Source organism: Glossina fuscipes, unplaced genomic scaffold (assembly GCF_014805625.2).
Source record: "Glossina fuscipes isolate IAEA_lab_2018 unplaced genomic scaffold, Yale_Gfus_2 126, whole genome shotgun sequence".
NCBI lineage: Eukaryota > Metazoa > Arthropoda > Insecta > Diptera > Glossinidae > Glossina > Glossina fuscipes.
This window is the reverse complement of record NW_023998469.1, coordinates 210,053-228,107: the sequence shown is the minus strand read 5'-3', so window position 1 is coordinate 228,107 and position 18,055 is coordinate 210,053. Positions and strand designations below refer to the sequence as shown.

Sequence of the window (18,055 nt, the reverse complement as noted above, 5' to 3'; positions counted from 1 at the left end):
TTCTGTACGTTCTGTACTATTACTACTACTACTACTACTACTACTACTTTAATTTTAACAATGAAGACATTCTTACCTCTAAATGATTGGTTGCATAGAGTGATGGAATGGAAGGTACATGTTTATGGCCATCGTAAGTGGGTGGTGATAGGGGACGACGGTAGCTTGCTGCCTCTTGTATTAGAGCTTCCTGAGCGGACATCACATTTGTCGCGCCAACATTTCCCGGCTGCGTGAAATTATAGATGTCTTCATAATCCGAAAAGATACGATTTTTTGATCGGCCATAGGCATCGGGTGTACGACGCTCCGCATTGTTTGTTCCGTAATTGGGTGCCTGAGCCGGGTAACGTTGCTGTATTAATCTTTGCATATACAGTTCACGTTCACCATATATGTCATCGCCTATGGCAGCGCGTTGCTGTTGCAACTGCATAATTTGTGCTTCCATCTGAGCATCCATATAACTACCGGGGGAAGTTTTTGAGTTTTCATCGTTCATCAGCGACATTTGTTGTTGATATTGAGTTTCTAGATGGTCGATATTATAAACGGATTGTTGCTGTTGTTGATACTGTTGTGTTGGCGGTTGCTGTACTCTTAGTGCAGATGAGACATTACCAGTACGCGTATCATAGATGGCATGATGTTGAGGTCGACTCTGACCGCTATGAGTATGAGCATATTGCTGCTGCTGTTGTTGTTGCTGCATTTGTTGCAGGGTGGGCGACATAATGCCACTACGACGACTAGTTGCTGATGGCTGGAATTGGTGTTGATGTTGATGTTGCTGTTGCTGTTGCTGTTGATGGGCTCGTCGCTCGTTGTCTATAGAATGTTCAGGACTAGGTGAAGAATAACCGCCATCGGTAATTCGTCTAGGCTTGGGAGGCGCATTAGCGTATAAAGGTTGAACACCCCCACCACCGCCACTATTACCGTTAGTTGCTTGATTTTTGCCGCTATCTGAAGCAGGCGTTACTTGTCCTTGGCTAGACAGCTTGCTTTGTTGCGATTGCAAAGTGTGTATACCCGAATCTGAATTTTCGCCACTTTGATTAGCCGATGATGACGATACACTTGGTTGCTCCGAAGATTCTCCCCCGCTAGCGGATGCTTGCATCATTGCAGCAGCACTTAAAGCGCGCACCCATTGTACCATTGATTCAGGATTTTCAGCTGCCAACCAATAAGTGCGCATATTTTGATGTTCGCATTTGAAAGCGTATTTGCGATAAATTTTATCTTCTGGCAGGCAGGCGGATACCTTATACGAAGGTAAAAGTATTGAACCAAGAAGTTTTTCTTCTTCGGGCCCCTTATAGTAATACAAACAGTATTCGGCTAAAACGAACCAACGTTTGCGCCAAACTTTTAAACCGTCCGATCCCTGCTTGTAAAGCCAGCCGGATATTGTGACCGGTGAGGATGGTGGACGCTTTGTAAGAGGACTTTTTAGAGCTTGTGTATTTGAGGAATTTGATCCACCCGACGATTTCTTTCGATCTACTGGATGATGCGTAGGGCTCTTAGCTGACGCTGAGGACGAATCTTCAGAACTTGGAGTTTTTGTGTTTTGCGTTGTTTGACTTGTTTTCACTACCGCAGATATTTGTGTTTGACAAGCTTGATTAACTACATGGCCGGGGTGATTTTGTTGTATATACACAGGGCTTTGATCATTCCCACCGCTTGGTGTTTGCAAATCTGATTTGGATCTTTGTTGCAGAGGATGGTAGTGTTGTTGCTGATGCTGTTGCTGTTGATGTAATTGCTGCTGATGATGCAGCTGCATCTGCAATTGTTGGTGTTGATGCTGACCATAGATTTGTTCTTGCGATCTATGCACTTGCTGCTGTGGGTGATGGTGGAAGTGTTGCTGGCCTTGTGGACCAATGACAGAATGTTGTGCTTGTTGTTGTTGGTTAACTTTTAAAGGTCCTGAAGCTGGCTGAAATTGATTGCTTAAAGTTAGAGAAGAAGGAGGAGCTCTTTGTTGCTGTTGAGATGCCATTTGTTGCTGAACAACAGATTGCTGTGGCACGGAGGAGACCATGCTTGAAGATTGACTCGCATGATAATGGCCCTGGGGCACGGGTGGATTCATAGCTTGCCGTAAAGCGAAAGTGCGGTGTTGATGCTGTATTGCTTCGTTTTGGGTCTGTAGCTGGGCTTGAAGTTTAGCTTGCTGTAATTGTTGGTATTGTTGTTGAAGTGTCGTGGCAGGATTATGGGATGCCTGCAGTCTCCCAGCAGCTGCTAGATACGTTCTTTCAGTGGGCGATTGATATAATTGCTCGGAGTTGCCAGCTGTGCCACCGCTACTTGTGGGATAACCGGACGAAGTAGATGGCTGATGATAAGGTGAACTATGAGCGCTACTTGATGTGTTACCACCGCTTCCACTTGTCACCTGATGCTTCAACAAAAGTTTATTCGCCTGCGGTTGGATGTCAATAGGTGACAGCGGTCCACTGGAAGATGTGGTTGTCGGACTTTGCTGATACTGCGCAGTAAGTGCAGCCGTATTTGAGGATCCCGATGGCACATGTGACATGTGATAGTTCAATTGCTGTTGCTGTTGGAAGACTGGTGAATGGGTGGCTGTGCGATAATCGGCAATGTTGGTTTGGTAAGCCAACGGTAATTTCTTTTGTACATTTTGCGATTGCTGCAATTGGTGGAGTTTTTTGGCGTCCATATTGGCCGCTGTAAATAGCGGTGGTGCCTCTAGCCTACAATGAGCAAAGAGAACAACAAACATTTAATTTGAAAGTGTGCATTCATTCGTTCAATATTCACTGTGAAAAAGCAATTAAAAGGTTAATCTAATGGAATTAGAACAGTAAATAAGCAACTAATGTTTGCGAACAGCCTTAACCCATTTAACCCAATTATTTTAAATCTAATTATTGTGAAATTTGTCAAAGCTAGTGATTTCTTACAATTTCCTGCAATAGATTTATACAAAAGATTACTTATATGCTGCGCATAGTCTGCCTCTCGCTCATTTGTAACTAAGCAGTCACTCCACACGCACCCATACACATTTAAATGAATGAATGAAATATTTTTCACTTACAATGCATGCACGATACACACATTACTTTACAGATTTTGTGTGTAGAGCTTACTGCTTATGGCGTGGTGGTGGCAACGCTTACATTTATGTATTCACATGCTTAATTGCTTTTAATTGATTAAATTCGCACACAAAGCCCGAACATTACGGGGACAATCCGGTAGTTACAGCAGTTCATGCATAAAGTTTAAAAATCGTTTGGTCAGCAAATCCACTGGGGGTATAGATGATAAGCAAGGGATGATGTTGGGCGGCAAAAGAGGCCTTATAGTGCATTGTTACACAATGGTTTCTTTGCAGTGGATATTTAACGACCAGTGTAACATCTGCTCCAACATGTGGCCTGTAGCGCTAGCTTAGTTTTAAACACAAAAAAGAAAAAACTTTTTTGCCCCTTTGTTCAATCTTTACAAACTTCAAAGTCTGTTGCATAATGTCATCAGAAACATAAAAATTTTTTTCAGTTGTGAAAAATGAAGTCGACAACAGGCAATATAATGACAGGCTTACGTAAAAAATAAAATTTTAAAAGTTTGCACATAGCATTACCTTATTCAAAACGATTAAAAAAATTGAAATTTAAAGAATGCAGTTAGAGCAATCAGTGTTTGCTTTTCAGTGCCGTGAAGAACGAAAACGTTTTAAATTAACCAGACCTTAAGGGCTTCGATACTACGAAGCGATGTGAATAAAAAATTTAAAAGAGTCGAATTGTTTCGCTAACGCATTCTTTGTCATGCTCATCCAAAGGCACTGGTTTCGTGCAATTTCCCAGCAATGGATGATCCGTTGCTATGAGTGCGGTACAAATATTAGAAAAGTTAGAATTGCGGGCTTGGGATGTTTCAATTGCGGTCGGTAAGCGGCAAAGCTATGAATGTTGCCCAACGATTATTGCAGATGCTGGTAAGGCATCATTAAAATCCAGCCGGCAGAAAATTGCTCCGGTGCTGCTATGCCGTAGCGACGGGGCGGCCATTTTTGTTTCCTTTAAATAATTTAAAAGTTACCGTTAGTTACATTAGAAACTTAAGGTGCATAATTCGTTCGCTGGGTCCCATTATCCCATCTGTTTTCTTTTAGTTTGGGTGCGGCCATATTAAAAAAGGAAGCCGAAAACGGAGAGTTGAGACCAAAAGGTGAAGTAGAAGTGAACCGTTTCAGTCAATCATTTTTGGTTAATTTTTATCTTCATTCGTGTTTGTGGAAACACTTCGATTTGAGGTTATACTGAAAACTAGCTACAGTCGACGCTATGAGAAGTCTCTACGCATGCTTAAGATAAGTAACGTTTAAGATATGCTTGCAAGAAAGCTATTTGTCCTCAGTGCCAGTGTTGATGCCAGTTTAGTCTTCTTGGAAATCGAAATTGAATTTTCAAGACAAAATTATATATAAATTTAAAAAATTTTTATTAAAACAACTATTTATTATTCATTTTGGGTAAATTTTTTTTTTTTTTTTTGGTTTCTTTACTTAGTATACGAGCAACACGTTCACCATTTAATATTTCCCTTTCTATGGCAAAATATTTCAATTGAATGGCGTTTCAATTATGAAATATTTAAAATTCATTGTAAGCTCGTTCTCCCAGCATATGTGCTCAACAAGGCGTACACGATAAAAAAAAAAAAAAACCCGAAAAACGAAAAATGAAATATTATATTGAAATTTTTGTATTGATTTATGTTTTACGAGTATTTAAACTTATACACAGACTCTCCCGCATAAGGATACACACATGTGTATATGTAAATACATTTTGTATAATACACCAGCTCTCTTCTTTACACAACATTTTTTTGCCCGGCTTTAACACGCTTCACCAATAAGAACAAATGTATTTTTTTACACGAGTTTTTTCTTTTGCCGAGAATGAGAAAAAAAATTTTTTTTTTTTTTATTCTAATCTTGACGATGTGTTGGAGAAGGCAATCCAATTGGGGGAATGCTTCGAACAGTAGCAGTGGGTCGGTTTATATCCACAAATATGTTAGTGTCTTGGTGCTGGAAAATCCGAATTTTCTGATCATACTTCACTCGAATCGAACCTCGATAATTGTGATAGACATGTCAAGTGCAGTCCGTAATAACTGTGGACGCTTGTTATCAAATAGCGATGGAAATTGATTTTTATTTCTAATTTAAATTGAAATTTTTATATCGTACTTGTGAACTGAATTTTCGTTGTATATTAATTTTGTTGTATTTTAATTTTTTTTTTTTTTTTTTTAGTAAAAATAAATTGTTCTTATTTTCTTTGTACTTTTTTTGCACGATTTTCTGCTGAATTTATTTAAAGTGGTTTCATCTTACACGAGTTTTGAAGCCATATCCCGTATACACGATTTTATTTGCGCGGTTTTTTAAAAAACATATCTGCCCGTGCAAAAAACGATGTGTGTGTAAACAGTGTTAGCAGTAACTTACCAATCCCATAATTGATAAATACAGCCAAGCATTATGTCGTTTGTTGGAGCTGTAGTTGTTGCTGCTGTTGCCGGTGCTGCTGGTGCCGTTGTTATGCGGCAAAAAGTATTACAACAATTGCTGAATTTTTCTTTGTATTGCTATTGGTTAACTGAATTCAATAACTTTACGAGAAGCACTCATGTGTTTAATTAATTTTTAAACATTTTCTGATGACAGTTTGGGTTCATTTAGGTTTCCTTTAATTTTTTTATTTTTTATTTTGCTTATTGAAAACTTTGCTTTGACTATATAATGATGATATGCTTTTGTTTTCCTATATATGCAGGAAAGTATTTATTTTATTTTTTTTGTTTCTATTCTTTTATTCAATTAAATTTTTTGGGTAAATATAATTTTTGGTTTTTTTAGTTTGATTACATATACATGTGAGTGTGTACGCATTTAAGTGTTACACTTGTATTTTTATCTGACCTCAAAATGTTTGCCAACAAAATTTTTAGCACGCATTTATGGTTTTGCCTCAAGTATTTATTCAAAGTGTTGCCTCAAGTGTGTATGTTTGTGAAAATGTTTTTAAATTATACATTTTTTTTTCACATATACACAGGCACACATTCATTCATTTCCACGCAGGCATAATTTATGTATAGATGTATTATTCTATTTATTTATTTATTATTATTTATTTGTTATTATTATTACTATTTTTTTTATTTTTATTTTTTTTTTAGGTTTTTCATGCATCAGAAATGACTTATGGTTGAAGCGAGTGTTTATGATGAAAACTCATAAGCAAAGGCAAAAAAAAAAAAATAAATACGAAACAAAGGAAAATTTAATAACTTTTAAATATGTTAAAAATTCATAAACAATAAATTGTTAGCAACATGCTTGCACGTACGCACACACACACACACACACACACACACGCACACGTATATACAAGCGATGCTTAAAATGTTATGAAAACTCTTTAAATTATTTCGCAATACGAGCAACAGACTAACCAACCGGCACAAACCGCATTATTGTTTATACGCACACACACACACACACACACACACCTATATATATGCAAACAAATAAACAAACAAAGTATGCCCTGCCAGCCACACTTGTTTATATTCATATTCCACCCTATTATAATTTCGAAATACACATATAATTTTCATAAATGCGGTGGCTTAGTGTGCATATATATATATTCATATATATATATATATATATATATATGTAATCATAGTGCATAGTTTTATTCTCTTTTTTCACTTTCATCCTCCGTACGACTTTGTAGCATATAGAAAACAAAACGTTAGACGAGAATATAAAAATATGGAAGTGACTCTGAGCTCTGGTGGCTTCATTTCTACATAACAATTTAATTCCACATAATTTTGATGATTTTCCACTATTTATATAAAAAACAGGGTGTTCGATGTAAACTGTTTAGTATCATTTTGATGACTATGCTGTAACATCTTATTACCATACGTACACACGTAGATTGTCATAAATGGCTTTCTATAATTTTTTGTGAAGTTCACGCTTCCCTATCCACAACGTCGTATTGATAGTCTTTTTTTTTTTAACCTTCTATCTAAGCAATAGTTGAATGGCTTTTGTACACGACTTCTTTTTGTGCGGAATGGAAACTGTATCTTCTCACTAATCATTCAACTAATCATTCAATATGTTCTGAGCCAGCAATTGGTTGGATGGACTTCCTGTCGAACTATTCAAAAAGCCTAATGCTACGAACCATATTGACAAACGGACAATTACATTTTTTTTACAAACATTAGTTGGTTCCGCACCGACAAAAGTTCTCGTAAGGTACAGCGTTAGAAAGAAACAATGTGGTATCACGGCTGTGAATGTATCGTGAATCATCGATTACAAGACTTCAGCCTAGTCTTCGCGCCGTCATGAGTTAATGTCGCTCCATTTTTCCCATGAATATTATATAACTAGAATGATCAAATCATGTGCGTGCGGATATGTTTTTTCCAAAAATTTGTTCGAAAAAAACAATAAATTAGGTGGGCTTGAGCTGGCAGGTTGTCCCGAAGAATTCGTCACATTGGCATTACGTCGCAGAAACCTATTATTAGCAAACATATAAAGTATTTTCATGCTCTGATTGGATAAAAAATAGCCGGTCTGTCCACAGGAGCACTAATACAGTTTCAATTACTCTTCTAATTTTCTCTCTCACTAAGCCGTGTGAGTTAATTAGTAATCACAATATTTAGATTGGAATCTGCAGGCAAAGCGCTCTTTGCAGGATTTATCCTATTTGCGGAATCGTCCTCGACTTATCCAGGGGGACTTCTATGAGCCTTCAGCAGTCCGCATTTTTTATTTTGTTTGCAGAGCTTTATCGGCTGATGAGAATGGGATGTCGAGTCGAATGAATCGAGTCCATAAAAATCATCTGAAGAGCAGCGCTTCTGAATGTTTACATATTTGTTACACGCATCTTCAACTGTTGGTGGGACTCACATTTTGGCTATCAGGAAACTCATCTCGCGAATAATGAATACATTTAAGCTCCTTTAACATTTATTAGCTTCATTTTTATCTTTTAAAGTCGTTAGATATTTGCTTTTTCATCTAAATTTTCCAACCACGTCAATCTGTTGCCGATTGCCTTGAGGATTTTTTCGCTCTGCAGGAGGGCTATATGTATACAGCTATATATATGTTTGTAACCTACACTAAGAGAGATTTACCAAAGCAAGTAATTTTTGTCTCAAGGCATATCTTATGTAATGTTTAACGACTACATTAATCTATGTTGGATAACTGCTGTTTGAATTTGCTAAAGCGAAAAGTAGTAGAGAAAATGTCGTAGAAAAAGCGAAAAGCAAAAAATTATAAGTACAACTAAGCAGAGGGCGGTCAAGAATCGAGGAACAAACTGACATACAGACAAGTATGGACATGGATTCGCTGACGCGTGCTTCTCATGGCGTTCCGAAATTGGCTTGCAACTATCCTGCTAAGATGGGTCTGAAGACCTAGTATATGAAGACCCACTTTTAAGTAGCGTGACAACATAAGCAAAAACAAGAGGGTTTACATTTTTGTAATTGTTGGGATTATTTTCCTTTGTTTGCTTATTGAAAAGAAAAAACAAAACAAAAAGAAGAAAAGAAATGAAAAAAGTATATTTCTTGGATGCACGCCAAATGCCATGTTCCAAATTTTTTTCTAAATGAAAGGAGAAAATAAAGGCAACAAAAATCACATAGAGTTGTAGACGAAATTACAGTTATGTACATTCGGAAAAACCCAAATACCTATTGCAAGTTGGACTCAGAACATTAAAATCACTTGCTCTGCTGGACTTATTGTTATAAAGAGTCAGTTAGGGTCAAGATTCTCTCTGTTCTATATCTACCCGTTACCTCACATCGGTACAATCGGCATTGGCGGACATGAAAAGCCAGAAATCCACCCCATGCTGCCTCTAAACGCATTATGGGAGAAGGAGGATCTAAAAGTGGTTTTCGCTACTCCACTCACGCCTTCGTTGGCCTTCTTCGAAAAGCTTCGTTGTGGGAAAGTGTTAGACAAATTTTTTTTTACATTTTAGTGGCGAAAATTGAAGTCCTTTTTATTCTTTACGATTTGCACCGCCTGCTTCATGGAATATTGAACGTGGGGTATAAAATCTCTTAGGTATCGAAATGGACCTGCCATCGACATTTTCTTAGTTCACTCTTATGGCAAAGCCTTGTGCATTCTGAAGTGGGCACTTATCTTCGACACTCTCCAAAATTCCTTCTTCCCTAATGTAAGCAAAATTTGGGAGTTAAACATAGTGGAAAATGTTCCAATGGATCTCCTTCATTCTTCTCTTATGTTTTTTACTGTTTTAAACGCCGTTGTTGTAAGGGTTTTATCTTCTAGACGGCCTTCAAATATTACAAACCAAGTTTCACAATTAGTTGACGAAATTCAGCGGACTATTTTTTACATACGATATGGTTCTAAGTTGAGCAATCCTGGCTTTATATCAAAGAAGACATATCAGTGGACCATTTTCCATACATAGCTTCGCGCACTGTACACCTGCTAAACTTATTTTTTAAAAGCAAAGATGATGCAATGAATCTTAGTTGATATGGCCATGTATGGAATTGCTCTAGTTATGGCGAAGTAGCCGTTTAACAGCCTTCTGATATGTTCTTACGCTACCCTATCTAAGGGCAAAATTATTTACATTCTGAAGTAGGGCTTTCCTCGACACTCTCCAGGATCTCGAAGTTTATATTAAGGCAAACATATAGTAGGTGTTTCAAAGGACCGCCTTTTATACAGCGTACAGTTTTGCACTAAGCTAAGCTTACTTCATGAAAGTATGGCCTGCGGCTCTAAGCTCAGCTAAGCTGATCTCCGCAATGCGAACATGCTTCAGTGGGTCTTTCTTTATGCACCGAATTGCTCTTGCATGAGCTTTCTCCGGCTATGTAGTGCGCGCAAGCAAATTAGTTGACGTTGGCGGCCGAATACTTCAAACACGAAATCTGATGGTGACATCAAGTTTTAGTTTCAATTCAGTTTCTCTTAGCTTCAGAGAAGTAGGGGAACAATAAGTTCGGCTTGAATGGTGTAACAAACGAAATAACAAAGTAAAGTATCCTTACGAGTTACTATGTCAGTTATGGTAAAACGGCATAAGTAAACAACATACATAAAAAAGAATAAATGAACATATGATTGCGCACAGATTTTGTTGAGACAAAAGTCATGTTTTTAATGTTTTCTATTCTTTTTACATAAAATGTACATAATTTACCGGCATATACATATGCATGTGTACGCATATTTAGCAAAAAAAAAAAAAGAAAAAAAGACAAAAAGTTAAAGGAAGTTATGAAACAGAATGAAAAAAACGAGATGTAAATTTTCATTTGTCGTTACAAGCTATACGCAAGATCCATTAACTTTATAGTTTAATACATTTTTTTTTTTTTTTTTTTTAAATAACAGCGAAAACATATTTAATAGCATTTTCTTTTCATTTCTTTTTGCATATAAAGGCTGGTTGAAAATAAATTTTTTCTTTGTATATATAAATATACATGTTACGCTTTATGCCATATTTGTGTTATAAGTAATAAAGTTTCTTACGCTCTCTTCAATATGAACAATCTGCTTTGATCCTTATCCAGATAAAAATAAGATTAAGATGACTTTGCTTAGATGTGAAACATTATTCTTCTTTTTCTTGTTTTTTTTTTTTTTTCTTTTACATAACTACAAAATGATAAAACACATATCCCTCCACTGGCGACATAATATGACGAGCAGATATACGGGAAGAAGGATAGGCGACTTTTGCTAAAGGATTTGTAAAAGGATAGGATTTTCTTCTCCTTCGATTTAAATTGAAAATTGTTTATTGCGGAAATAAATATTTTCTGTTTATTGTGAAACCGAAAGGAAAGAAGAGGAAAAGAAAAAGAAACAGAAAAAGAATTTTTATAAGCCTTGAAGAACCTTACATCCTTTACTTTAGTTTAGTAAAACGAAAAATGTCTCGTTACCCTATAGCAGGGTGTACTAGGGTGACGTCTTCTATTATATAATATTAATCGACTAGAAATTATTTCCTTAATTCATATACGATTGCCTGACCATCTTTTTGTTCTATTTGAGTTTTGGGTTCAATTTACAGGTCACAACTATTCGAGGCCAAGATATAAGATGACAAACGGGGCCTCGTTTGCGATCATTTCCAATATAAGATTCTTTTAGAAAATTTGAATGAATTAAAAAAAAAAAAGATGACATTTTTAATATTTCATGATTAAAACCAGTGACTAATGGTATTGCCGTGATCAGAATATAAGACCAATTTACTTTTTCTGCCTCAAATCGATGGATTCTCTTAAATCAATTTCATCGCATATTATAGTTTTATAAATCAACTCAATTAGTGATCCTTGTTAACAGTTTGGCCGGCCGAGGGAAAATGTTAGCTTGACTTTGATTTTTGAGTGACTTTGGTGTGATTTTACCGATCTTGGCTCATCTTTTGCGCGATATTTGCTCGATTTATCGGTTGTTTACGGATCGTATGCATAGATTCAAATCAGATCTTCCGTCATAATGTAATGTTCCTTGTCCTATTGATAGTGAGGAATCATCTTCTCACGCGCATTGTGAAAATCGGAAAAAATACTCTTCGTGTCGTACAAGACCAAGCGCAGCTGAAACACTAATAACGTTGATGTGAATGATGTGAAATTTGACACAGATGTCTGTCGCAGTGCTACCAATTTATAAAAAGTATATTCCTGAATATTGGTCTTACTTTTCGATCATAGTATTAGTATGACATCCCGTTGCAAATGTGGAAAATTTAGATGAGATGAGACCATCCGTTCCATAGAAACGTTCCTAAGAAAATAAGGCTTCACATAGCATATAATAGTTTTTTTTTATTTGCACACGTCTATCTCTATACGTAAGAGCCGTATAGAGCAGAGCAACGCTATGCGGTATTTACTTCGAGAACGTGTTTGGCATCAGCAAACATCGCTGAAGGATGTCATAAGAATCACTTTGACAAATATGAACAAAATGCATTTAATTCGAATAAGCACTCGTTTCGGGGCAGTATTAAATTCTTTTATTGCCACTAAGGGGATGTTATTGAGTAACGGCATACCGGTCGTGTAAAAATGTCAGGCATTTCGTAAAAAATATTTAAAAAAAAATTTCATTTTAATATCAATATCTCCTTAAAGTAAAACATCTGCAGAGTCTTCCTCTCTAACTATACAGTTTATGATGGAATCGCTTGAGTATTCTTACGTATCTTGCAAATATTTTACATATTTATTTTTTTATTTTTTCTTATGCCCTATGCTGAGAGTAACAGAAACGATGTCACTATGAATTTTTCGAGATATAATTTCTAATGAAAAAGGAAAAAGATTATAAATATAAATTCTTTAATTTGCATTAATTTTTCTGTATAAATGCATAAGTGGATCAAGATCTCAACATTTATATTGCGCATACATACATGAATATTGGATTATATTTTAAAACGTTCTCGCAAATATTTACGCAGAAGGTAACTAAAGCAAACATCTCCGAGATGTTTGCTAATACATGTGTACATATGCATATACATACCGTATATATTGTATACACACGAACTGAACAGATACACATATTTGCATATATTTTGCAATTAAAATTTTAATGATAATTTTCAGTACGGTGCAGCACAACTGGCAGAACCTCTTATTATAAATGCATTAACAGTAATTACTAAACTATGTAGGAAAGTTGTGTTTTTGCTGTTTTGCTGTTACTGTTTTATCGTTGGTTTTGATCTGAGGGATGGTGGCTTAATAATTGCAAATCCATACCACAGGAATACCGCAGAACAGCTTGATATCCTTCAAGGAAAAGATAAGGTGTAAAAAGCATAAAAATTCCCGCTTCAAGTTTTATGTGAGAAGAAAGAAAGAAAGAGAGAGAGAGAGAGAGAGAGGAGAATTTTAAATTTTCTTAATGTTCAATTGAAAATAGAAATAAAGTCGATGGAGTTATGATAAAAGTGGACCTTCTTAAAAGATAATCTTACCCTCTTTCTCTCTCGCTACGTAGCGGTAGATTAAGTCTAATATATGCATAAATTTATTTATATACGCGATCGTAACGGTTAACGGTGCATAAATAATATTGTGCAGCAAATTCTTTCTTTTCCGTTTTAATATTAGATATCATAAGCGTAAAGTTGCAATAACTTTTCTGTTTTTTAAGCATCGCCTGGAAAAAGTGCTTTCAGAAAACTGAATAAATGATCAGTGCGAGCATACGCTATTTCACGTTATATACGCTACACTTGCCTAACTTTCATATATGATATGTGCAAACGGTGTGTAAGTCCATCTGCGACGTTTAAAGGACTGAATTTACTGTAGGGGAGACTTGTAAATTAAAACAAGAGCTGGTGTAGGAAGTTTGATGGAAACCAAGTTACCAAATGTTATAATCGCGTAAGGCCGGCTATACTAGTTCGCTTAATACAATTCCTGGCTTATCTTTGCCATAAAATCTGAAAAATGATCTCTTTTTTCTATACAAAGGCTACACTTCCCTAAGACCCCTCATATGATGAGGAGTCCAACAAACGGACGTAGATAGTCCAAACTTTGTATAGCATATAATTTTATCATTCCGTATTAATTTTCATCATAACTTATTAAAAATTCGAACTTTGTTCCCAGAAAAATACTCTTTAGAGACACTCTTTGCGTTGGGTGGATTCATTCATTGTAGCAAAACGCTAGCTTTTAAGGACTTTTGTAAGGAACTATTAAAAAATGGGAAAGATTTTTGAAATAATGGCTTTCAAAATTGAGCGCTGTAATAGTAGGGTTTACCCTAAGACTAATATGATTTAATGAATTTTCCTTAGAGTACATACGTCAGGCGTTCATAACAGTGAATTAACAACTGCATCAAACTATGTAGGGCCAATAACTTGAATATACAACAAATAAGCAGACGGACAGACATGCTTAAATCCATTCAAAAAATGATCCTAATTTGATCGGTATAATAAAAGGTGAATCGATCTTTTTCTTTCTCCTTGTGATATACATCTTCGCAAACGTCATAACTAAAGCAAAATAAACTTTAATTTAAACTTTATTTAAATAACAAAATGTGAGATAAGTGAAATCAATCATTAAATGAAAAACTTTCAGTTTTCACTAACTTTAAGAACCTTCAGCATATCTTAAGCTCTAACAGCTCTAATATCGTAACTTTCTGATTTTTTTGGGAAAATGAAGCTGAAAAAGGTAATCAATTGAAGAATTTTCCTCTTTTCACATATTTGCAATCATTAAGCTTCGAATAAGTAAAACAATCAACAAAAACTGTATCCTCCTTGAGGCACAATTGCACAGTTTTCTGAAACCTTATTTTTAGCTCTTTAATTTTTCTGGTTTCGCCAAATATTTACAGGGTGCAAAAATTCGTTGTATATTTTTATCCCTATGAATGAAATCTGTCTATAATTAAAGACGAGCATTTACATAATTAAGTAAATAAGAGTAACATTACTTTGCCTTTCGACTGGTGAGAAGTCTCCTACATTATTACCTAATAAAATGTACATCAATATCTGCTGTTAAGGTAGATGGCATTATTTGTGTTCGCAATATGGGCTTTATTTGTGTTTCAAAGACTTAGTGATTAATCTCGGCTTTCGAGTGCGAATTGTAGTTTTTACCTATTGATCCGGGTTATGAGCTGGTGTTGTCCATTTTCAAACTTTATCTGCGGCGATTAATGCCTCAATCAATAGGTAAGTTGTGTTAAGTGAGATACATATAAGATTTCTGGCAAAGGGCGGCATATGTTTTATATCGACAAAGCGACGAAATTTGGGTGCCTGTGTATCCTTAGGTAACTTATTAATAAATAAGCCGCCCACTTTTAGCTTTTCATTTCAATTTTTATGTTAAAAAAAAAAAAGGACAGTCGGTCGGACGAACAAACGGATATGATCGAATTCATCCAGAATCCCGTAATGAGCAACATGTTGTGCGTTCCATCAAATCTCTGCAACGTGTCCCTGAGTGTTACGAAAGACTGCACTAAATTGCCCCCTAATGAGAGCCTTCCAAGTACTTCAAAATGAAAAGTGTATATATAAAGTAATTAAGTTAAATTTGATTGCAATCTCTTTCTTGTTACAATTTTATTGAAACCGCTATTTATTTTCCATTAATTTTCATTGTCGCTTTTTTCGTTTTGAGTTTTCTTATTTGTTTTTTTTTTGTAAGCTCTTTATGTGCAGAATGTGTGTAGTAAAATGAAAAATAATTCATACGCCATAGCGTATTAACTTATTTACTTAATTTTACTGCGGTACTATTATTATTATCATTATGAAATATGAGAGAGAAAGAGAAAGAGGGGCAGAATGATTGAAAGAAAGAGCAAAGTACGGAATGTACAAAAAACTTCTACGCGACTTGAGACGAATTTTAGAGACCTCTAAATTTGAATAACGCGAGTACGAGTTTTAAAAAAATTTAAGAAATTTTCATGCCCAAGGAAGATGCCATTCACTATTGATGCACAAAATTTGGAAAATGTACATTCGTTCACGGATTTAGGGGTTTTACTCGACCATAGACTTCATTTCAATGGGCGCATTAAGTTCTTTTGAAATAAAGCTAAATCAATACTTGGTTTTATTGAAGATCGATCTAAGCACTTATGTTGCGAGAAGGATATATATGAGCTAAGTGAGACCAATACTTGCGTGTGCATGTGTTGCGTGTGCTCCTTCGTATAGGCCGTTCAAAAGCAATGGCTGCCCTTAGAAAATTGGATTGGGACTCGCTAATATCTTTGCTTGTTAGCCCTACCGCCATTTGAGGAATATAGAGTAACTTCGTCGTTTACTTTTTAATTAAGCTAGTAAATAGCACTATCGATTCGCCGACAATACTTGATGAGATAAACCGTCCCGAACCATTTCTCTATGAACTTTATTTCCATAAAGCTTAGTCAATATGGATATGATTAGGAGCTTTTCAAGGCGTTTAGAGACCTTTGTAAAATTCTTAATGACATGTATAGCTTAATCTCAAACCCAATCTCTGTCAAAGCAGTCAAAGCAAATACGCACGCCTGGCCTATGTCGTGTCCGGGTTACCTTCTAATCTAGTTGGTTTCATTTTCATTTCTTCTTACATTTTCTTCTTTTTTCCTCTCTGTTTATGTAAACGTACATTTTTTGTCTTGTTTGCTTTTTCTTTAAATACTTTCTAATAGTTATTAATAATACGTAGCACAAGATTAATTTCCAAGGGTCAATTAAAATCGTTTCTCAATTTATTTTACCTAAATTTCATGTGTAAATAAAATAAATAAATAAAACAATGTGTACAATAATGTAATAATCGCTTTAGGTTGCATGTTATGGATAAAATCACTTTAAATATTTGTTCTGCTATCTAATCGGTAGCCTTCAGCCGCGAAAACTTTGTGAGAACGCGGAGGTGTACGCTAAACGCAACGTATGCCGGATTTAAAAGCCGTTTCTCTCTGTTCTTTTAATTCTTTTCTTTTTTTTTTAAATTGGTAGCAAGTCAAACAAATTTGAACAAAAAGTTTGTAACTTGACGTAACTTTGTTTAGCGGAGTAAGAGTTTAAACACTGAGGCGATGCTAAGCATTTTTGTCGAGAAAACTCTTTCTTTTCTTTTCTCTTATTATTTCTTCATTCTTCATTTACGTATATACATATGTCAGTATATATAAAATATATCCGCATCGTTCCAACTATTGATTTGTCTACTTCGGTTTGTATCTTATAATGACGAGGTTTTCAGGCAAGCCCTCTGTTCATTTATTCATTCTTCCCTACAATTATTTTCTCTTCTTTCTTATCTGCTCGCTCATAGAGAGGCATGCTGGACCCGTTTTTCTAACTGCAAGGTAACTGTAAACGTGCACTTAGTTCGTCATTCCTTTTATTATGGCCAGAGATGCGATTCAAAACTACAAATGTGTTGCCGCTGATCATTGAAAGATTCGAAAAACTATCCGTTTGCCCATCTGTCCATTCGTCGACATTGCCAATCCAATTTTATAGTTTTCGAATCATATAAATTGACATAGCAAGCTAAAGGTTCGCCTACACATCTCAAGTAAAAAACAGCCACAACGATGTCAACTAAAAGCGGAAGGTGTCTCTCAACATAGAAGCTGCAAAAATGAAAAAAAAAAAAAATTTCCGTTTTTGTTTGTTTAAAAGAAGGTACAAATTCCATCGGACATGCATGTAAGACTTTTGTCAAATGTTGATACGAGCCATATAGGAATCATTTACACGAACCCCTTTATGCGCTTAATATTAACAAAGAAATCGGAAGGCAAAGTAATTCTAGCTTCCTACCTATAACAGAGTCAAGACTCACTTACATTACAAAGCCCTGTAAAGAATATATATATACAAGGAAGTCAGACGACATATATTTTTTTTATTCTTTACAGAGCTTTATAAACAAAAATTTTTACTTTTTACAAGGCCTTATAGGTGAACCGCTGAGTCGGTTACAAAGGGAGCGTCAGATTTACTTTACCGTTAAACTCTATGTGAAAAATCAGCGAAAATAAAACGACTTATAAATGCATTATAATCTATGTATAGCATGTGTAGAGAAGATTTTATGCTACAAAATGCTGATATCGTTGATTATTGTTGGCGTAATGAATATAAGTTTATTGCTTATAATGGAAAAATCAATAGTCATTATGACAACGTAACCGTAATAACAATAATAATAATAATAATAATGATGGCGATGATAATATTCAATGACAGACCATATGTTTGGGTTGATAATGTCATATCGGAGGAACAAATATGTGTGTTTTTTGTGTGGCCATGCGATATTTAATGTTAAGTCGTTAAAGTGCTTAAACAATTTAAAAAATAAAGAGAGAGAAAAAAAAAAAGAAAAAGAGAAACGAAATCTTTCA

At 35.4% G+C, this 18,055-nt stretch overlaps 1 protein-coding gene across 9 annotated transcripts in view; it reads right to left on the bottom strand.

Annotated features, from left to right (window-relative positions):
* Nucleotides 1–18,055, bottom strand: part of LOC119640710 — a 102,840-nt gene that overhangs the window by 35,699 nt on the left and 49,086 nt on the right. For all 9 annotated transcript variants that reach the window (XM_038038909.1, XM_038038901.1, XM_038038902.1 and 6 more), the window contains exons 2-3: nucleotides 5,513–5,828; nucleotides 77–2,735 (exon numbers count right to left, since the gene is read on the bottom strand). In XM_038038909.1, coding sequence (XP_037894837.1) covers nucleotides 77–2,735; nucleotides 5,513–5,544 — 2,691 coding nt within the window. In that variant the 5' untranslated portion in view covers nucleotides 5,545–5,828. The remainder of the gene's footprint in view (nucleotides 1–76; nucleotides 2,736–5,512; nucleotides 5,829–18,055) is intronic.